Consider the following 22,789-nt stretch of genomic DNA (forward strand, 5'->3'; position numbering starts at 1 on the left):
TTCTAGAAATTATTTATTGTGTAGATGCAAAATAAGCTCTTTTACAACAGTGAAAGATTACATTTAAAAAAATTATACAATGTGCAGTTTGTATTCAAATATTCAAGTATTGCTCAAAGAACTGTGCATAATGAAACATACAAACGACTACATTGTGCATTTTAATGCCTTTTTTATATGATAGGATATTAGTGAAATTTTATTATTTAACATATTGAACCGAAATGAACCAAAAGAATCAACGTGCATTAAGACACAGAAATGGACATAAAGATTGTGCCATTCCCTTTTTTCATAAACTTTCATGTAAAAATAAATTTTTTGTTATAATTTCTTATTTTTTTAAATCGTAACCCTAATGCAAATCCTAGCACTACAAAAAAATCCAAGCAAATAACACTTAAGTTAAAAATAAGATTGATAAAATAAATATCACATGTGCAATCGTGCCGAGGAAAGCCAAACTCTTGCTCGAGTGATGCCATAAAAGACAAAAACTCATACAGGGGCATTAGATCTTTATCTTGCTTCTTGAGGCCTTCGTAATACATTCTACAAGGCTACGCCTCAAAGTAAACATGTTCAAATGCACCCTCTTACGATTATAATTTGATTTTGTAAATATTTCTATTTAACTTTACTTCAGACGAAATTTTTCAATCTTAATAATGCGATTAAGCTCATAATCGCAGCAAGCATAATCATATCAACACAGGTGGCATATCTTGATTTTAATCAAAATATACAGGAATGTAAACACATTAAACGCATTCTTGCCAGTCTGACCAAATTGTGCATGTCCTGTCCTTGCACCTCCTCTTTCTGTGTCCATCATTTGTGATTGACATGAATGTAAATAATGTATATACAATAATATACAAGAGGATACATCACTGAAGAACATGAATATGAGATAAAGACATGTACAGTAGATAATTTGCACCAGTGTGTTCCTCATTCACTGTTCTCATGTTAATCACTTGCAGTCAGGGGATCTGTTGATGCTGTATGTTCTCACTTCTGGTTGAACCATTACAGTTCATCTGCCCTAGAAACGATACAAACAATATTAGAAAACTTTAGCATTAAGGCTTTTTTTTTCATACCTATTCAGTATATTATGTTTAACTTCATAAAACCCCATTCATGAGCATATAAAACTGATAAGCTTTTAAAGTACTAGACTTTAGGGTCTCCATATTTAAATGCATATTTAAAGGACAAATGAGCATGCAAAAAAAAAACTGCTATTATAGTGTTTGTCCTGTTTGCTGTTAGATGGACGAATGTGACTATTCATCAAAAAATGTCTATTTTTGTGCATCTTACAGGTTTGGAATAACATGAGGGTGAGTAAATAATGACAACTTTCAATTTTGGGTCTTTAATTAAAACAAACTCACCATTTAAACGTCTGGTTTTGTAGGTTATAGACATGATGACTAGAACTGCAAACACACAATTCCCTACAGCTACTGCTGTCCAGTAATGCTGTCTAGATTCCAGATCTGCAGGGAAAAAATAATTAAAGCTTTAACTATTCTATAAATTCTTGCTACAAATAAATACTACATCTTGAGAAATTCTGAGCTGCCAGCTGGAGAAGTTGCACACAATTTTAACTTAAGACTGTTAATGTGGTCATATTTACCCCATTTTGTTTCAAGTGTCTGACCGTTATGAAGGACGTGACACTCATAACTCTGTTTCTCGTCTCTGTTTATCTCCACGCTGGTTCTCAGCTGGAAGGTCTGATCATCGTTGGGTCGGACTCCTGTAGAGCTGAAGGGTTTGAGTTCAATCTGGTTCAGTTTGATCTTCATGTCTATGTGTTTGGGGTCGAAGCCAGTGGCCAGACAGGTCAGAATCAGCTTGCTTTGGTCACGAGGAGCTTCTGATGTAAACATGTGAAGAGCCGGAGGAGCTGGAATCACGAATAAAGCATTTTAGATCCACTCACAAACGCTTGATTCTGAGCACAATAAAACTAATGATCGAGAACACATACTGCTGATCGAGACATTAAATCTGGAGATCCAGTCCATGCAGTTCTTGAGGTAGGAGTGGAGATACATATTGTGAAATCTGTCAGTGTCCCACATCAATTTGGTTTCTTTAGCCTTTGGACTTTTCTCAGTCCACTGCATTGTGTCATAACTAAAGGCAATGAAATCCTCTCCATCATATCTGTACTCATCAAACGCATTCACATTTATCACTGAACCATCTGGATGTTTATCCACCTCACAACCGATTCTCCTCTGTAGTGTAATGAGGCCTAAACATGCAAATAAATAAACAAAACTTATTACGATTTAATAATATATTGCAACTCAAAATATACAGTGGCCCATAAAAGCAACACTTAAATATATTGATGTCATTCCAGTAAAAACCCAACAGACTCACGTTCACATGTAGAGATTGTGCAGTTTGCAAGAGTGTTAACTTCATGTAGAAACCAGACTTTAATATCGTGAGGTTCTTCAGTATTTCTCCAGATTTCTCCAATCAGACCGTCTCTTTTCCACGTTCCTTCTTCACTGCTGTAGTGAGAGATCTGTCGGTCATCATACAGACCCACAGCACTGAACACACGACCGGAGAACCCATCAGGTTTGGTGAAGACAGTGCAAACAAACTGGAGATGGTGTATCTCTGAAGAAAGATAAAGACAATACAAGAAGGATGTTACTGAAAAAGTGATCACTAGAGTTAAATCTAAGTAAATATAAGTCCATGTGTACTTATGTCAGCACGAGAAATAAATTAATACATGTTTGACACAATTTTAGGGTGTGTAAATGGTTTTTCAATTTAAGGTGAACTATCCATTTAAGTCAAATCTTTTGTTTAGTGGTGACTAAGAGATCTTTAGGGGCAGAGTATTGGATACTAAAGCAGAGGGCATCTCAAGACTCACTTTTTACAAGATTACTGATAACAGTTTTTATTTCTGAAAGAATAAAACTGATTATATCATTATATGTATTTATTATGAGCATAACTTAATGGCGGTCTGAGCTTCTTAGATTTGACCACTTTTAATTATACTTTTAAAATTAACTGGATCAAACAATAATATATATATATATATATATATATTAGGGCTGTCAAATGATTAAAATTTTTATCATTTTATCATGATTAATCACTAACTACACCTGAATCCTAACCATTTTTTTTCTGAAATGCATACCAAAAGATAAATAACAGGACACAGATACATAATTTTCATGTATTGTTTCATCATGTGGTTCTTTTTTTCTGAATTTCAAAAGTTTAACATTTACTTAGATCAAATTTACCTGAGCACTATATCAAACCATGCCATTTAACTACAGATAGTGTAAGAGTTTTAGGTGAACCAGTGGTTAAATATAGCCACATATCTATGAAATTATGCATAGAGAAACTCGAAAGAATGAACTCAGAAACACAAACATGCGCCACCATCACATAAGCAGCACTCTGGGCACTCTTGTTTTTAGGTGTTCATTTGCTCTGCCACAATACTTTAGGATCGATATTTTCACGTTCTGAAGGCTTCAAGTGTCAGTAAAACCAAGTAAAAATGCATATGCTTTCCCAAACAGCTGTAATTTTCGCTGCATTGCATGTAGGCGTTCTGCGCATGCGCAGTGTGAAACACAGGACGCTATAACACAGTGATCCTCAAATCTGGCTCGCGAGAACCACTTTCCTGCGAAGTTTAGCTCTAACCCTAATCAAACACGCATGAGTTTGCTAATCAGTGTCTTTAGGATCATTAGTAAATCACAGGCAGGTGTGTTTAATTGGAGTCTGAGCTAAACTCTGCAAGAAACTGGATCTCGCGAGCCAGATTTGAGGATCACTGCTATAACAGGAAGAAGAAGCTCCAGCTTATCAACTACCAAAGTCATCTCTGTTTATCGAGCTTGGCATGAATGTATTTGAGAGTAACTGGGGTAAAACCTTAAGCTTCTTCGGTGTTTTCGTCGCGGCGCTCGCCGCTGTTTTTTACTATCTTGAGAATTCAGAGATCGACGAGACTTTCCTAACCTGAATAATTTGTCACACTGCGCATGCGTGAAATGCGTTAAAAAATTTGACGTAATTAACGACAACCAACTAATTAACGCCGTTAACGCGCTATTTTTGACAGCCCTAATATATATATATATATATATATATATATATATATATATAAATTTAAACTTGTATATAGAACATAATTCCCCAATGGTCTAAATGCTCTTTTTCTTTGTAACTATAGCATCTTACATTACACTTTGGACCTTTCCAATGCAAGTTAAATATTATTATTAATTATATATTACACATAATTTGGTAGTAAAACAAAGTGGTGCATGTTTTATTGGTGCAAGGATGAGTATGTTTATTACTACATATGCAATTTTTATCACTTAATTAGAAGCACCACAATAAATTGTCGCCTTTAACAAAGACTATTAAACAGACATTTAGAGATATATTTTTAAAATGCAAATAATTTAAAATAAAAAGAAAGCTCAGAAAACACTTGCATTTGTAAGTGTGTTCAATTGAGTAACCAAAAGTGTGCAGTCTTTATGCACAGTTGAACACAGGAAACACATCATTTAAACAGACAATTAGCAAAATCAAATAGAGGTATTTGGACAAGCACAAGACCATTTTTTGCCATTAAAACTAAACTTTTATTTGATTCCATTTGATACCCATTCCCAATAGTATGGACGTTCCCAGATAGCACACGTCTGTGTAAATAAAGAGGTCTGTTAATGATCGCTTCATCTGCTGCATACAAACATGATGTGACTGACGTCTTTAACACGTGCACCGTTCATACAGGACACGTCCAGGTCAGGATTTTAATCATGGGCGTAGGTTTAGGGGGGACGCTAGGTACTAGTCCCTATCAATATTTTGAGATTACAAATTTGTCCCCACCAATATTTAGCAAGCTCGCTTGAACTGCTATTTGGATCTTTGCACTGCTATTTGGATCGATTCTAACGGCCAGGACGACGACAGTACAAGAAACGCCGTAATTTGATTGGCGGCGGGATATCAGACATGCTACACGCGCGTGCCGGGACTACTTTTGTGCTTGCACTAGCAGCGAGCGGATGTTGACGACGCTGACGCTAAGTTACAAGGGCTGTCTCTCTGCCACATACAAAGGCCAGAGTTTAAAAATATTAATATTTGGGGGGGGGGTTGCCCCCTTTTGTACTTTGTAGATGCCACCCAAGAAGAAGAAAGGGGACATAAGAAGCTTTTTCATAAAGCAGAGTCAGAGTGTAAGTAGGCAAAATAACTAGCTAACCACAAAAATAAACTAGCTGTAGTGACTGACCAGGTTTTCAAATGCATATTCTGTGGAAAATAGTATTAAGTTATGGGAGTGTCCCCACCAAAGCTGAGACCAAACCTACGCCCATGATTTTAATATTGCCTAAAACATCAAAAGAAGTTTAAGCAACAACATGCAGGTATTGTACATAATCGACCAATCGTGGCGCTGCGCGTGAGATCCACAGGGAAAGATCAAAGCGTCATGATAAGCGCACGTGTTTGTTCGTTCTTTTGTTTTGCGCTCCGATCAAAAAAAGTAGATGCAAGAGCGATTCCATAGCATAGCCGTCGCTCTGCTCTCATGAATGTCTCACACGATCGACCTGCACAGTGCAAACTGCAAAAACCTGGATATTTTAGACAATATTAAAATTATGGTCGGGGCGTCCCATGTGAACGGCGCCCATGACCACCAATTCCAAATCATGAACATCTTAACAACATCTTCTAAATGTCTATTTGACATCTGATGGGAAACGTCTTATAGTCGTATTGCAGATGAGTAAATAGTCTAAAAAGTAACGTTAGTCTTGCAGATGTAATGCAGACGTTAAATAGACGTCTTCGTGATGTAACTATCAGGGTAGCAGAGGAATTTATTTAAGATTTTGGTTCTTACCACAGTGTACATCAAGGATAAACACAAAAACCAAATCGAGTGTGTAAATGTCCATTTCGGTAAAAAAATTTACCGGCCACTGGCGAGCATGCCCGCGTTTGTCTATAGCGTCATTATCACACGAATGCCACATGGCAGCGGGGTTGTTTTCAAAAGTAACCCCAGGCGGGAAGGAAGTCGACCGGAAGTTGAAGTCGGCTGCGTGCCGCCATCTTGTAGCAGAACTTTTTTTATTATTATTTAACAAAATGCACAGGGGATACAATATCAAACACAAAAAAATAATAAAAATAATAATAATACAATACTCTCAGAGTAAAGCAAGGCAGTAGATAAGGGATAGTCTACTAAAAAAAACAATTCACAAAAGATTCATAGACATTACAAATACAAAAGATGAATAAAAGTAAATAAAAATAAATAACATTGGGAATACACAAATAAATAATAAATCTTCAGAAATTCATGAACTTACAATGAAACCATAATTTATTTAAGCAACAAAGAAGTTTTAGCAGCTTTCTTATTAGCTGATAAACAAAGAGAGTCATAAAATAATTTTAAATCAACACAAAATAGTTTAAAGTTGGGCTTCGAAAAAGTTACTTTACACTTATGAAGATGAAACTCGTCACATAAAGTGAGCAATTTTAATCTGTCATCCATCTCCTTTGACCGGTGTCCCAAATCAAAAACAGCACATTCACAACCTCAAATGTAAAGAGTTTGTAATAAGCAGAAAATATTAGCCAGGCTACTTTTTTCCAGAACTCTTTTGCATAATCACATTCAAAAAACAGATGTGGTATTGTTTCAATATTAGAATTACAGAATGTGCAGTGAGAAGATATGTCGGAAAAATTGTGGCAAAAGGCAAGCTTACAGGCCTCCAAGGTTTGCTTCTGAAAATTAGCAAGCTTGAGCGCAAGTTTGTTGCATTTAAAATCGGTTGGTGTAGGGCGATAGAAAATACAGTCTGTACAGTATAAACACCATTACACCTATGGAGAGTCCCCACAAGGATGACCAGACATGTGTGTGTGTGTGCTGTTTTAATTGTTTATCTTTCAGATTGAAAACACCCAAACTCGTCTCTGAAGAGGTTTGAGCACATGAATAAATCTTGTTCACATTATTTTATATCAGCTGTAGTTTATTTGAGACTTATTTCATATTTGAAAGGCAAGAGATAGTCTGTTTAATGTTTCCTTTTGCTCTCACAGGACAAAGACACAATCCCTGTCTACTCTCCAGTGAGGACTGAATGCAGAAATCATACTGTTTGACATCTACTATGTCAGAGATAAGATAAAAGGTATTCTTTATTGGTGTTTTTTGGGATTATGCTTTTATGAAGGATGCTCTTGTATTCCCTGCATTAAGCCCAGATCATTATCTGTTATGTGTAAGATTTTACAATGTGTTATTCATAAGAATATAGTGATTATGAAACTGTGTGGTTTGGAGGGTGATTTTACCCCAGTATCATAAGGCAAAGATAATGCAGTTGTGAAATGTATTGTCATAACACTTCTTCATACTCACTGGCCTTAAGCATTGCTTCTGCATCTTACAGGTCCTGAAGCCTCTCTGAGATCTTCTTCTGTCTCTCTGTACAGTAATCAGAGCACAGAGACATCTTTAGATTCACAGCTAAGAGACAAAAATCTGTCCATCCTAAAGACTGAAGAGACGTTTCTTTGAGGACCTGTCAATTACATAAAGTACTGTAAGGATGCTATAAAGATAAACACGTCACACATGGCATCTTGCCATTATTCACAAATAATCATTTCTGAATATGCAGTTATATTGCGTGCTGTTTGGAATTAATTTTATTCGTGATGGAGTGCTCTTGGAGCGAGTGAAAACCATGACGCTCCTACTTTTAAAGGATCGGCTCCTCGCTCCAGGCAGAACACACTCTTTAAGGAAGGAGTCCTCCTCTGTTATTAGCATTGTGCTGCTCCGGTAGGACATCGAAAATGTGAAGGACAAAAAGTATTTAATAGGTTGTAGTTTTGAAACATTTTCTAGAATGTTTTTGCTTTTTGTGTTTTTATTTTTTTTGTTTGACTGTTTTCTTGGCGATGCACACCAAGGTAAGAACACTGTTATTACTTTCAGTAGACGATCCACCGGTGTAACGATAGATAGATAGATAGATGCAAATGATTAAGTTTTCATCTTATGAGCTATTTTTTCAGGCTTCTATGCTTTGGTTCAGTTTCACTTTAATGTAATAGAAAAGGACCTATACATTGCCATTAAAGTGAAATAACTATCTATCTATATATATTATTAAAATGAACAAGTAACATTGAAAACCATCAGCATCCGACCACACATCGTCATAGAAAACTAAACTGTGAAAAGTGAAATAGAGAACGCAATAGCACTCCAGGAGCTTGTGGATGTAAGTTAACCTGTTCTGAAATGTGCTTTTTGCAAACAAAAATTAAGAATTGCAAAACGAAAATGTAACCGCGCAAAAGCAATGATTTTGCAGCACATATATTCCATGGCCATATCTACTAATTTATTTGCAATGCTTACCTTTACCCTTTTTCGTTTCCGTCAAGTTTGAGCTTGTGATACTATTTTTCCCTTTGGGCTTCACGTTTCTGCCATAGACAGGTTTGTATAAAAACAGGTTTCTGCACGTCTCGCTTTCTGGCACTGATTTGACGTGGGGGTGTAGTCAAGCGACGGGGGCGTGTATAACATGCCTCCCTGGAAGTGACTTGGATCGTTTCCTTTTATTCACTAGCGTTCAAACATACATGTTTTCGTTTTATTTATTTTATTAACAAATGTATGTGTGTATTAGCAGCGTTGGCTCAAGTTAAATAAGTTGTTAAAGGGGGGGTGAAATGCTCGTTTACACTCAATATCCTGTTAATCTGGAGTACCTATAGAGTAGTACTGCTTCTTTCATAACTCAAAAAACTCTTTAGTTTTATTATATTTAAAAGAGAAAGATAGTCTGTACCGATTTTTCCCGGAAAAACAAGAGCGCCTAGAGGCGTGATGTGTGGGAGGAGCTAAAGAATCATGAGTGCCAGTAGGCTTTTGCGTTGAGAGCGTTTGGAAGTTGTGACATTACCGTGAGGAAAAAAAAAACATCATCCAAAGAAGCCATGGCTTACAGTCAGATTCAGCCATTTATTTATGATCCAGAATCAGATCCCGAGGCTGAAACTGAACGAGAGCAGCAGCAGCAACGACTCGCTCCGAGCGGGGCTCGAACCCGGGTCTCCGATGGGAGGCGGACGCACTAACAAGGAGGCAGAGATACTTTAAGCAGTTTTACTCACCGCCTGCGGTTCCAACACACGATCGTGACCCTTTTTCCTTGGGATTGCATCATCCTTAAGAAATAAACGATACGCAAATCCGTCGTCAAACTGGGCCTTGTGAACAAGCATCTTCGAAATGCAGGGAACAAACACAAACACTTGCACAACTCCGTTGATGCTCTGTAAAAATAAACTCCATCCACTGGTCCCTTAATGCTGGGGTTTTTTTTGGTAATCTGTGTAGGGTTGTCTTGCCCTGGCAACCAAAAACACACTTCTTTTGTGACATTTGGCGACACTCTCGCTCTGATCAGTGAAGTCTGTTGTGCTCTCAGTGCTCTGCTATACGGGAGCGCGCTCTTCCGGCAGAAGTGCCTCAGGACCCATATAAGGAAATTCCGCTCCATCTAACGTCACACAGAGCCATACTCGAAAAAAACTTTCCCAAACTTGTGACAAACCGGAAGGAGTATTTTGGGAACAAAAATACTCCTTCAAACGTACAACTTAATTTTTTAAACTTTGTCCATGTTTAGCATGGGAATCCAACTCTTTAACAGTGTAAAAAACTCAGTATGCACTTTTCAGAGGTGGGTAGAGTACCCAAAAACTTTACTCAAGTAAAAGTAAAAGTAATTCTAGAAATATTTACTCAAGTAAAAGTACTAGTCTTGAATAGTTTTAAGAAATTAAGATAAAGGCTCTGCCGGATTTGCTTTATTTAATAAAAGAATAATGCCAACGTTAGCGTAAATACTCTGTCAACATTATGCATTTAAGACTCAATGAATATTTAGTTATCATTTGAAAAACCTTTACTCACAGAGATTAGGCTAGGTCTACATGTTTATGTGGAGGACAATGATTGAATCCACTGTAGATTCAGCGCGCTCCTGCGCTCACTGATGGTGCGTCGTTATTCACTCATTATTCTCATTATAAGTGTGGCAAAGTAGGTAATCTCCCTCCCCTGGTACTTAGAAACGGCCTATCAGGGCTCAGTCATTGCTTTATAAAGGCTGTGATTAGGCTACCTGGGATGCGTCATTGTTGGCCCCGCCCATCCGGTACGTGTGCGCTTCCGCCTAACAAAGGTATGTTTGTAGCTGGTCTGGCTAATGCTGCAATGAGCTCTTGGACATCGGCTAACTATATTAATTTATTGTAGCTGGAGTCGCCTTTTTGCAGCTTGAATAGCCCATTATTCCTGGCTTCGCTGTGGTTTTCAGGCTGTTCTTGCCACCTGGTTAGACTGATTTCATTCAAGTAATCTTCTGAGACTTGTGCTGTGAGCAACTGTATGAGGTGTGTGTAACGCTGTAGTCAATACCTGTAGGACAAAGTTTTGGGAACGTCCGCCTGTTTTCGGGTGGGGAAGATCGCCTCCTGCATAATAGCAGATTAAAGACGGCGTTGCTGTTTTGTTGTTTTGCTGTTTTTGCTGTTTTGTTGTTTTGCTGTTTTGCTGTTTTGTTGTGCTCGTATCATTGTATGGTTTTTGGTTATTGTTTGTTTTCGTTACAATTGATTTTTGTTTGATTGATTTTGTAGTGATTGTTAAAACTTTTGCTTTAAATATATATTTCTTTCCTTTTCATTTCAGTTTTCTTTAAGTGACCATTGTTCATTTTTTACATTTTGTTGTGTGTTTTGATAATTGTTTCAGTCAATCAGGCTTTAGATTAATTTCGTTTTGTACATTTGAGTAATTTGTGTTCTTTGTGTTTTAGGCCCCTGAGTCGGGTGGCTAGCTGTCCTAGTATCCTGGTGGTGGTGGTGTTTGGAGCACGGAGTGTGGATTGTCGTTTGTAGTCACTCACCTCACTGTGTGTATGTGTGTGTGTGTGTGCTTTTACGAATAGCCACTTTTGCAGCTAGCCTACCCTGCTAGGGGTAAGCCTTCGTAAAACTGATTAATGTATGCCTGGTCGAATCATATCTTTGCCTGATCTTTTAAAAGGTGTATTTTCTACTTTGTGAATTTAATAAATAGTTTATACGCTAGTGCCTCTGTCTCTGCCTCCTATGGTAACGAACCTGTGTGTCTAAATTCCATCAAGTATTTAGTTCCCCTCACTTTAGAGGGGTGGCGTAGTCGGTAGTTATATTATAATTAATTAACTTCAAGTTGCCACGCCACATTCTGGCGTAGTCGGCAGGATACCGTGTTTGGCGGAGACACTGGTATTAGTGGTTGTGTTTTTTTGTTTTTTCTTTTATTTTTCTGTTGCAGTGAGATTGGTAAAGAGTAGCAGCAAAACAGCAGCGCACGTCTGGTGGATTCTGATTCTTTGTGAGTCTACTCCCTCTTGTTGGTAAGTGTTACGGCCGTCAAAATTATGGAAGAAGAGTTACAGGAATTGAGGGAAGTAGTAGCTCAGTTGCGGGCAGAAAATGAGAGGTTGCGTCAAGACCACTTTCTTGCGCTTCCTGGCCCTAGTGATGCACCTTCTATTGTTCCTGGTCCTTCTGTTGCTGCCCCCCTCAGCCAAGTAGTGCACAGGCAGTCCTGCCAGAACGATTCGTTTTTGTACCTCGAGACAGGAAATGTCAAAAATTCAATGGCAGGGTTGGTCTGAGCATTGATGAGTGGGTTGAAGAGGCCAAAGCTTGTATGCAGGCTCGTCACCTGTCTGTTTCTGATCAAGCTTTCTTCTTGTTTGACCACTTGGAGGGGGAGGCAAGGGAAGAGATTAGGTACCGTTCGGAGATTGAGCGAAATGATCCAGATAAAATTATTTTGGTGTTACGGGAATTATATGGTTGCTCACAGTCATATGTCTCATTACAGGAGGCATTTTTTTCTAGAAAGCAGCAGGAGGGTGAATCATTGTTGGAGTTTTCCCTAGCTTTGATGGGTCTCCTAGAACGTGTGACGCAGCGATCGCCGTATGTTATTCCAAATTCACAAGTTTTGCTACGCGATCAGTTCATTGAACATGTTTGTGACGTGGCCCTTCGCCGAGAATTAAAACAGTTAATACGTCGTCAGCCAATGTTAACATTGTTGGAAGTTCGAAGCGAAGCTCTTAGATGGGAAAGGGAGGGAATGTTGGGGAGTACGAGAGGACGAAGCAATTTCGTTCCATCCGCCTATGGGATTCAGTATGGTGTACAAGGTGAGTCAGGGGTGGGTAGATTTCCTCAGCGCTCTGAACTAGGTGAACTGAGGGAAATGCTGAGATCACAGCAAGAGCAATTAAATAAGCTAACTCAAAATTTTGCTCTCTTGCAGGCCCCTCAGTCACGTAGTCAGCCTCCTCACCGCGGCCCCATTATATGTAGGAGGTGCCAACGACTTGGCCACTTTGCTAGAGAGTGCGATGGGGAGCGTGTTCCCCCTCGTCCACAACCCCCTTTGCCCACTGCGTCGTCATCTGAGGGTAGACAGCCTGGTCCATCTGCGTTGTCGGGAAACTAGTCCCCACCGTGTCGCCGAGCCAAGGCGCGGTTGGGGAATTGACCGGCTCTAGTGTTTCAAGTATGTCTCATTTAATGTCTTCATGCCCGCACCTTGTTATTCGAATGGGTGGGGTCCAAATTTCATGTTTGGTCAATACTGGCTCCATGGTGTCCACAATAACGGAAAGTTGGTTTCGTAAATATTTTGAACCATGGGGTCCGGATCGACTTAAGTCGTGCCAGTGGCTACAACTTCGGGCTGCAAACGGTCTTTCGATTCCATATATTGGCTACATGGAACTGGATGTCGAATTGTGTGGGCAAGTGATTTCGGAGTGTGGAGTGCTTGTTGTCCGGGATCCTCCTGGTGGGATTTGTGACCAAGTCCCAGGGGTACTCGGGATGAATGTCCTGAGCCGTTGTTACCAGGAGTTATTTGGACAACATGGCCCTGCTCTTTTCGAGTCTGCTGTAACCGTTGAGGCCCCTAGCTTTGTCATGCAGGCACTTCAATATTGTCACCGTTTGGAAGACCAGGGTTCAGCAAGGCACCCTGGTCCGGTTAGGTTACGGGGTCGTGAGTCATGTCGCATCCCAGGTGGCACGATGAAGTTTGTAGCAGCGACTTGTTCTGAACAATATGCAGCGGGGTTAGTACTGTTTGAGCCCCCAGAGTCTGGGTTGCCCGCGGGTTTGTTGGCTTCTCCAGCGCTGGTACAGGTCATAAGAGGCACTGCCTACTTGCCTATGGTAAATGTGGGAACTGCGGATGTTATGCTGCATTCTAAAACCGTTTTGGGAGTGCTAAATAGTGTTTGTATGGTAAGTCTGCCTGCTGGGGTAACTGAAGTGAAATCTGTTGTAGCCACCGTAGGTTCCCAAGCCTTAGCTGCGACTGCCACTGTACAGGAACAGATTGAAACAGTTGATTTGTCTGTTTTGCCAGAAGTAGAACAGGGCCAGGTCAGGGCTCTTTTATATAAGTTCCAGTCAGTATTCTCATGCCATGATGGTGATGTAGGATGTACCAACTTGATTTCTCATGACATTCCCTTGCTGGATTCTGTCCCTGTTAGGCAGCGGTACCGGCGTATTCCACCTTCGGAATATGAGGTGGTGAAGTCCCACATTAACCAGTTGTTGGAGGCCAGCATTATTAGGGAGAGCTGTAGCCCCTACGCTTCTCCAATTGTTCTTGTCAAAAAGAAAGACGGTACTTTGCGCATGTGCGTTGACTACCGTCAGCTCAATGCGAAAACAAGAAAAGATGCCTTCCCGCTCCCGCGCATTGAGGAATCATTGGACTCTCTGACAGGGGCCTGTTGGTTTTCCACTATGGATTTGGCTAGTGGGTACAACCAGGTCCCTGTCACTGACCAAGATAGACCCAAGACTGCTTTTTGCACCCCTTTCGGGTTGTTTGAATGGAATCGGATGCCCTTTGGGCTTTGTAATGCCCCAAGTACCTTCCAGCGCCTAATGGAACGGGTGTTTGGCGATCAGCAGTGCAGTTCCTTACTACTGTATCTGGATGACATCATAGTGTTTTCTTCCTCAGTGTCTCAGCACCTAGAGCGGCTAGAAGTTGTCTTGAGTCGTCTGGAGCGGGAGGGGCTAAAGGCCAAATTGAGTAAATGTGCATTTTTTCAACGGGAAGTCAGATATTTGGGACATGTCATTTCGGCGCAGGGAGTGTCTACTGACCCTCGGAAAATTGAGGCTGTAGCTAAATGACCATGCCCCACCAGTGTGTCAGAATTGCGTTCATTCTTGGGTTTTAGTAGTTATTACCGCCGCTTTGTGGAAGGGTTCGCAAAATTGGCGGCCCCGCTGCATAAGTTGGTGGCCGAATGGACTGCCGGTAAGTCCAGGACTCGAAGGAGTCATGGTTTTTCTGATGCCTGGACTGAACAGTGCCAGCTGAGCTTTGCTGAGTTGAAAGGCAGACTTTCTACTGCTCCAGTGCTTGCTTACGCTGATTTTTCCCAGCCTTTCATCTTAGAGGTAGATGCTAGTTATGGGGGATTGGGGGCGGTTCTATCTCAGGAGCAAGGGGTAGGGTACGACCAATCGCGTATGCTAGCCGCGGTCTACGGCCCACTGAGCGCAATATGTCCAACTATAGCTCCATGAAGTTGGAGTTTTTGGCGCTCAAGTGGGCCATGACCGAGAAGTTTAGGGAATATCTTTTAGGGCATAAGTGTGTTGTCTTTACAGACAATAATCCCCTCAGTCATTTGACCACCGCTAAGCTTGGGGCTACCGAGCAACGTTGGGCTTCCGAGCTCGCCGTTTTTGATTTTGACCTCAGGTATCGGTCAGGTAGAAGTAACAAGAACGCCGATGCATTGTCGAGACAGAACACCCCTGCCCCATTGGAAGTAAGAGAATGGCTGCCTGGGACTGAGGTTCCAGCTGGTGTGGGGCAAGTACTGGTGGCAGAGAAAGCGGCACCGGTGACCCAGTCTGTGGTTTTGGCCTTGCCTAGTTTTGCAGGTGATCTGAGGGTTTTGCAGGAGGCGGATCCGGTTATAGGGGAGATTTTACCTTTTTGGAAGCAGGGGATACGGCCAACATTGAAGGAGCGTAAACTGCTATCTAAGCCTGGCTTAGTCCTACTGCGTCAGTGGGATCAGTTGTTGGAAAGGCAAGGAATTTTACATCGACGTATTTTCCGTCCGGATGGTGGTGAGGAGATTTTTCAGCAAGTCCTTCCATCTGTCTTGCGGGGAGAGGTTCTGACTCAAATGCATCAAGGTCATGGGCACCAAGGTGTCGACCGTACCACCGAATTGGTGCAGCAATGTTGTTATTGGCCAGGCCTGACATCAGATGTAGTTCAGTGGTGTCGAGACTGTGAAAGATGTCAGGCTGCCAAAGATTCACAACCTGTTGCTCAGAGCTTTATGGGCCATTTGTTGGCATCTAGACCGAATGAAATCTTGGCAATTGATTTTACTCTGTTGGAGCCTTCCCGTTTGGGGCTGGAGAATGTCTTGGTGATGACTGATGTCTTTAGGGCTGCAACTAACGATTATTTTGATAATCGATTAATCTGTCGATTATTTTTACGATTAATCGATTAATCGGTTTATGTACTTATATTTTAGTTTTTTCCATTTTTTCCCCAATGAAATTATTAATAAAGGGTCTTTATCATTCAGCATAGACTTTTAAGAGATTTTAACCATTTTGCATTGTCATATCCTCATCAAAAATATACATGGAGTTGTTTTATTATGTTAGTAATCCTTTGTCGAACTCTTCTGCAATCAAAACACTGACCCATACTCTAGCAAAATTCACAAGGAGATTTCAAATATTGTTTTCACCATGGCAGTCCTTAGAGCTCCTAAAGTAGTTTAACATCCCAAACAAAGCTTAAGGAATCTTTGAGAACATATTTCCACGAAGTATAAGGATAAAACAGAATAAAATTGCAGTGCATTGTATTTTATTATTTACTGGGAAAAAGCTTTATAGCTTATGCTGTGAAATTGTAAACAATCCTTCGGAAAAAAAAAAGTGCCAATGGCATGAAACCTGAATGGAACTCACAATTTAAAGTAAAATCCATCAGAAGGTTGTCCAGAAAAAAAATTGGGACACACACAAAAAACCTGCTGTGTGAAAAAGAGCAGTGAATACTTAGAAAAGAAGTGCATTTTAAATATACTCAAACATTTAAAAACAAACGTTTCTAAAAACGCGTGTAAAACGCTAGTCGCGCCGCTAGTCGCGCCGCTTTCTCCTTCTTTCCAAAGCGCCCCTGAGGCGTCTGCCTTTGCTAAGCAACCATGACGTGCCCTCTCCATGAAGACCCGGAAATTTCAGCAAAGGATAAATGGATGCGGTGTGGACGCGCCTGGAAAAACGGGCGCATCGCACCGCGTGCGTGTCGCTACCGCGTCGCTTCCATTATGAGAGTGCATACTGCGCGCCTACATAGGAAATAACGAACTTGAGCACGCAAAAGACACGATATGTGAACGGCCCCTTAAACAGTTCAGTAGTGCAGAGTTTACAGGTTACTCTTCATTTTGAAGGCTCAAAGTAAAGTACTCCCACTTCCCGCTGAATGCTGCAGAGACGCTGTTCGGGAAGCACGTGACATAAAACGAGGCCAGCTATTGGCTATTCGCTACTTCACCTGCTGTACTGGCTGAGTAAAACCTCCGGTGGCTCATTACTGCCACACTTTGGTCACCGCAGATTTGAAATATGCACGAAATGAGCCGCTTATGGCAAATAAAATTTATTTAGCGACGAATCGATTACTAAATTAGTTGACAACTATTTTAATAATCGATTTTAATCGATTAAATCGATTCGTTGTTTCAGCTCTAGATGTCTTCACCAAGTATACGTTGGCAGTCCCCACCCGGGACCAACGGGCAGAAACGGTGGCCCAGGTCTTAGTGACCGAGTGGTTCTTCAAGTTTGGCGTCCCTGTTCGTATTCATTCCGATCAAGGTCGGAATTTTGAGTCTTCCCTCATCCAACAACTGTGTAGCCTTTATCAGATTGAAAAGTCCCATACGACCCCTTATCATCCGGCCGGTAACGGGCAATGCGAGCGCTTTAATAGAACCTTGCACGGTCTTTTGCGCACTTTGCCCAATCCCAGAAAGGTGGACTGGCCCTCTGCGTTGCCTCCGTTACTCTTTTGTTACAACACCACTCCTCATCAATCCACTGGTGAGTCTCCTTATTTTTTAATGTTTGGCCAAGAGCCTCGGCTCCCTGTTGATGTCTTATTGGGTAGGGGCCAGGAGAGGGGGTCTAGTGGTGTGAATGACTGGGTTTTGGAGCATCAAACTCGATTGCAGGTGGCGTTTGAAGGAGCTAGACAACACTTAAAGGCAGCTGCAAATCGTCGTAAGGAAAGGCATGACTTGCATGTTCGGGATGTACCACTGAGAGAAGGGCAGCTGGTCTACCTCCGTAATTATGGCGTGAGAGGCCGCCGTAAGATCCAGGATATCTGGAGCCCGGTGGTATATCAGGTTGTGAGAGCACCTGAAACAGGAGGTTCCGTTTATACCATAGCACCTGTGGATGATTCGAGTAGGGTAAAGCATGTCCACCGTTCCTTGTTAAAAATTAGGATACAAAAAGATTCTCCTATTTCTGGCGTTTCAGAAATACCAGAGGTAGTTGAGGCACCACCATTGGAGGAGTCCTCATCGTTGGACGAAATGGATTTGTGGGCCTTGGTCCCTAAAACTCCCCAAGTAGGGGGTAGGCCAGTAATGCAGGACCTGGTGTCGTCGGGTCCCTCTGCAATGCAGAGCATAGCAGAGTCTACTGAACCAATTCTCTTGGGGGCCGCTGGACAATCTGGTGTAAAGCCGGCGACCTCATTGGTTGTAGAGCCCCTGCCAGCAGATGAGCCTAATCCTGGTGCCGGTCCTGTGCGACGTACAGGGAGGGCTAACGCTGGGCAGCATCCTAACCGTTACCATCTCCCACGGGCAGTAGGTGAAGTAGTACAGCCAAGGGCTACTGTATCCAATTCTGTTTCTGCCCTGTTTAGACCTTGGAATTGAGTAGTATGGTCAGTGGTTAGAGTGGTTTTATCGTCGGGGCGACGATAAAATAGCTGGGGCAGATTGTGGCAAAGTAGGTAATCTCCCTACCCTGGTACTTAGAAACGGCCTATCAGGGCTCAGTCATTGCTTTATAAAGGCTGTGATTAGGCTACCTGGGATGCGTCATTGTTGGCCCCGCCCATCCGGTACGTGTGCGCTTCCGCCTAACAAAGGTATGTTTGTAGCTGGTCTGGCTAATGCTGCAATGAGCTCTTGGACATCGGCTAACTATATTAATTTATTGTAGCTGGAGTCGCCTTTTTGCAGCTTGAATAGCCCATTATTCCTGGCTTCGCTGTGGTTTTCAGGCTGTTCTTGCCACCTGGTTAGACTGATTTCATTCAAGTAATCTTCTGAGACTTGTGCTGTGAGCAACTGTATGAGGTGTGTGTAACGCTGTAGTCAATACCTGTAGGACAAAGTTTTGGGAACGTCCGCCTGTTTTCGGGTGGGGAAGATCGCCTCCTGCATAATAGCAGATTAAAGACGGCGTTGCTGTTTTGTTGTTTTGCTGTTTTGCTGTTTTGCTGTTTTGCTGTTTTGCTGTTTTGTTGTTTTGTTGTTTTGCTGTTTTGCTGTTTTGTTGTTTTGCTGTTTTGCTGTTTTGTTGTGCTCGTATCATTGTATGGTTTTTGGTTATTGTTTGTTTTCGTTACAATTGATTTTTGTTTGATTGATTTTGTAGTGATTGTTAAAACTTTTGCTTTAAATATATATTTCTTTCCTTTTCATTTCAGTTTTCTTTAAGTGACCATTGTTCATTTTTTACATTTTGTTGTGTGTTTTGGTAATTGTTTTAGTCAGTCAGGCTTTAGATTAATTTCGTTTTGTACATTTGAGTAATTTGTGTTCTTTGTGTTTTAGGCCCCTGAGTCGGGTGGCTAGCTGTCCTAGTATCCTGGTGGTGGTGGTGTTTGGAGCACGGAGTGTGGATTGTCGTTTGTAGTCACTCACCTCACTGTGTGTATGTGTGTGTGTGTGTGCTTTTACGAATAGCCACTTTTGCAGCTAGCCTACCCTGCTAGGGGTAAGCCTTCGTAAAACTGATTAATGTATGCCTGGTCGAATCATATCTTTGCCTGATCTTTTAAAAGGTGTATTTTCTACTTTGTGAATTTAATAAATAGTTTATACGCTAGTGCCTCTGTCTCTGCCTCCTATGGTAACGAACCTGTGTGTCTAAATTCCATCAAGTATTTAGTTCCCCTCACTTTAGAGGGGTGGCGTAGTCGGTAGTTATATTATAATTAATTAACTTCAAGTTGCCACGCCACATAAGCATGGTTAAAACTTTTCCACACCTCAGAGTTTGCTTTAGTTGCTGGTGCAACCAAAACGTAATCACCAGAGGCAAGCCTCCGTTACACCTGCTCAGCCCGAGCCCGCATAAGATGATAGAAATTAAGCCCGATCGGGTTCGGGCAAAGATCTTCAGCTCTAGTGACCATGATGCGGGATTCTGATGGGTGAGACTGCGGAGCATACGGGCGACAATTTGATTAGTCCGTTCTGCTTGACCGTTCGTCTGGGGATGAAACCCGGACAAAAGGCTAACGGATGCCCCAATCAGGCAACAAAACTCTTGCCTGAGTTTTGAGTCTTGAGAAGAAAATTGGGGGCCTCTATCAGACACAATATCAGTTGGTAAACCATGTAGCTTAAAAACATGATCAACCATGATCTGGGCGGTCTCCTTGGCAGCGGGGAGTTTAGCGAGTGGAATAAAATGGGCCAACTTAGAAAAACGATCTACCACGGTCAGAATAACGGTGTTACCCTCTGAGAGAGGAAGCCCGGTGATAAAGTCGAGAGCTAAGTGAGACCATGGTCGTGGTTGCCCACGTCGTAATTGCGCTCAGCAGGAGAAAGACGGTGAGAGAAAAAGGTGCAGGGGTGTATCTTATCTTTCCATCAGTGCTGGACCGCTGGGAAAGCACAGCCCCAACCCCCACTTCAGAGGCATCGACCTCGACTATAAATTGTTCAGTGAAGTCCGGAGTAAGAAGGATAGGCGCGGTATTAAAGAGAGATTTTAGAACGTCAAACGCAGTCTGTGCAGAATCTGACCACCTAAACTGGGACTTGACTGAGGTCACGGGCCAATCAGTTACCGCCTGGACCTTAGCTGGATCCATACTAATCCCCTCTGCCGAGATGACCGAACCCAGAAACGTAACTGAGGGGGCGTGGAAAGAACATTTCTCGGCCTTTACATAAAGTCGATTCTCCAGTAAACGCTGAAGAACACGATGAACATGTTGGACGTGCACCTGGAGTGATGGCGAAAAGATCAAAATGTCGTCAAGGTAGACGAACACAAAGATGTTGAGCGGGAGCTGGAGACGAGGAAGGAATGATGGTACCGGCGTTGAGCGAGTCAGAAAGGTATTTCTCGAGCGCCTCTCGTTCGAGGGCGGAAAATGAGTATAGTCTACCCCGGGGGGGCGTTGTACCTGGAAGAAGATCTATACTGCAGTCATACGGGCGATGAGGGGGGAGAGAAGTGGCCCGGCAATGGCTGAAGACCTCCCGCAAATCGTGATACTCCTCCGGCACTCCAGACAAATCACCTGGCTCTTCCTGAAAAACAGTAACGGGCAAGACAGAAGGTACAGCAGAAGACTGTCAATCGACATGACAAGACAATTTCCAAGAAAGAATAGTGCCCTCCGCCCAGTTAATCTGGGGGTTATGGAGAACTAACCACGGGTGGCCTAAAACCACAGGAGTAAAAGGGGAATGAAAAGTAAAAAAAGAAATAGTCTCTCTATGATTTCCTGAAACAGTGAGAGTCAATGGTGAAGTCCTTCTCTGTACCCTAGGAAGGGAACTGACGTTTAGGGCGAACAGAGGGGTGGAGTCTTGTAAATCTAAGAGGGGAATACCTTGTTCTAAAGCCCAAGTCTCGTCAACAAAGTTCCCCTCTGCCCCCGAATCAAGCAATTCTGAGCAGGAAACAGACGATCCCAGCCAGTGGAGGTGTACGGGAAGGGAAGTGCAGGACTTAGACGGAGAGACCCATGATGTAGCGTTCGCCAGCAATCCTCCGCCTACTGACGAGCGTTGGCTTTTACTGGGCACCTGGAGACAAAATGATCCGAGGCCGCACAGTACATGCATAGGTGATCCATAATCCTGCGTTGGCATTCCCGTGTGGATATACGAAGTCCCTCTAGCTGCATCGGCTCGGGGTCAGCAGCAGTTGGCAGTTGCGGCTGGGTCGCTGTGGAAGGGGAAAATAACTAAGCCTCCAATCCACGAGCCCTTCGTCTCATGTCGAAGCGTCTTTCAATGCGGAGAGCCAGCTCGACAAGGGAGTCGAAACTGTCAGTAACCTATCGGACAAAGACTTCATCCTTAATCTCAGAGAAAGGCAGTGACTTTGGTTTTCAAAAAACATAATGGACCAACACCAGCAGATGACATTGCACATCTTGCTTCTTTTGGCGATGAATGTTTGTGGCTTACCCTCATTGTGAAGGGTGTCAGTGATTGACTTCTGGACTGTCAGATCAGAAGTCTTCCCCATGATTGTGTAGCCTAGTGAACCAAACTGAGAGACCATTTTGAAGGCTCAGGAAACCTTTGCAGGTGTTTTAAGTTGATTAGCTGTTTGGCATGTCACCTTATTCTAATTAGTTGAGAGTGAATTGGTTGTTTTTTGTAAAATTGTGAGCCAAAATCATCCCAATTAAAAGAACCAAAGACTTAAACTACTTCAGTCTGTGTGCATTGAATTTATTTAATACACGAGTTTCACAATTCGGGTTGAATTACTGAAATAAATTAACTGTTCCACAACATTATTATTTATTGAGAAGCACCTGTATATTATTACATTATATTTACTCCCTACAACAGTGCCTTCTACGGTCACAAAATACGATGGTCACAGAATTTGATGTAACACCGTAAAAATAGCGACCTTAAAACTGCATTCACTAACAAACACTATAAATAGTTTTATAATAATATAAAATATAATGTAAAAATAAATTACAATTTTACAGTGTACTGTAGGACCTCAGTGAACAAACACACAAATAAACTGCACAATCGGCTACTTTTTCCAAAGGATTTAAAAGAGACTCTTTTCTCCCATCTGTAGTTTGAATGCCATTAATGATTTGCTAAGGGTCAACAATGCTCAAATTGTCTGGACCCATTTCCTGTCAAGGAGAAAAATTGCTAAGAACCTGTCAGCAATAAGAGAAGTGATAACATGATTCCGCAACGGATGATGTGTTTTCCGTTATATACTCCCACTATGAAAAACTAATCATGAGCTTATCATGTGACGTCGGTATCCTGAATTGGTTTCCTGTCAGCCATGTCATCTACTCAAAATGAGTTTATTAAATTAACTCTGATCACCAGATCCTAACCTGCAGGAATCATCAATAATTAATGGACCTCAACAAAGGATCCATAAAACTTCAGACACAAATAGTTGAAAGGAACTAAAATAATATCTGACTTTAATAACTCACCTGAAAAGATGTGTTTGTGTGCTCAAACACGAGTTGAACCAGGCA

The 22,789-nt window shown here is 41.8% G+C and overlaps 2 protein-coding genes across 8 annotated transcripts in view; one reads left to right on the plus strand and one right to left on the minus strand.

Moving 5' to 3' along the window:
* On the minus strand, positions 1 to 9,009 carry LOC113089627 (patr class I histocompatibility antigen, A-5 alpha chain-like). Of its 3 annotated transcripts, XM_026256084.1 has the most exons (8): positions 8,519 to 9,009; positions 7,508 to 7,573; positions 2,410 to 2,658; positions 2,009 to 2,278; positions 1,652 to 1,924; positions 1,404 to 1,508; positions 1,016 to 1,048; positions 1 to 554 (listed from the first exon to the last, which is right to left on the minus strand). In XM_026256084.1, exons 2-8 carry the CDS (start codon positions 7,518 to 7,520, stop codon positions 520 to 522), a joined length of 978 nt encoding a protein of 325 aa, XP_026111869.1. In that variant the 5' UTR covers positions 7,521 to 7,573; positions 8,519 to 9,009; the 3' UTR covers positions 1 to 519. The 3 variants fall into 3 exon arrangements, with proteins under 3 accessions (XP_026111869.1, XP_026111867.1, XP_026111868.1); XM_026256082.1 differs by lacking the exons at positions 7,508 to 7,573; positions 8,519 to 9,009 and adding an exon at positions 5,963 to 6,192; XM_026256083.1 differs by lacking the exons at positions 7,508 to 7,573; positions 8,519 to 9,009 and adding an exon at positions 5,963 to 6,189 and having other exon boundaries at positions 1 to 1,048.
* Positions 5,002 to 22,789, plus strand: part of LOC113089625 (zinc-alpha-2-glycoprotein-like) — a 23,412-nt gene continuing 5,624 nt past the window's right edge. Inside the window, exons 1-4 of one of the 5 annotated variants that reach the window (XM_026256080.1) lie at positions 5,002 to 5,288; positions 7,186 to 7,277; positions 7,539 to 7,691; positions 10,992 to 14,713. In XM_026256080.1, coding sequence (XP_026111865.1) covers positions 12,745 to 14,397 — 1,653 coding nt within the window. In that variant the 5' untranslated portion in view covers positions 5,002 to 5,288; positions 7,186 to 7,277; positions 7,539 to 7,691; positions 10,992 to 12,744 and the 3' untranslated portion in view covers positions 14,398 to 14,713. The other 4 variants (XM_026256079.1, XM_026256077.1, XM_026256078.1 and 1 more) reach the window with 4 other exon arrangements.

The sequence above is a fragment of the Carassius auratus genome, unplaced genomic scaffold (genome assembly GCF_003368295.1).
Source record: "Carassius auratus strain Wakin unplaced genomic scaffold, ASM336829v1 scaf_tig00050540, whole genome shotgun sequence".
NCBI lineage: Eukaryota > Metazoa > Chordata > Actinopteri > Cypriniformes > Cyprinidae > Carassius > Carassius auratus.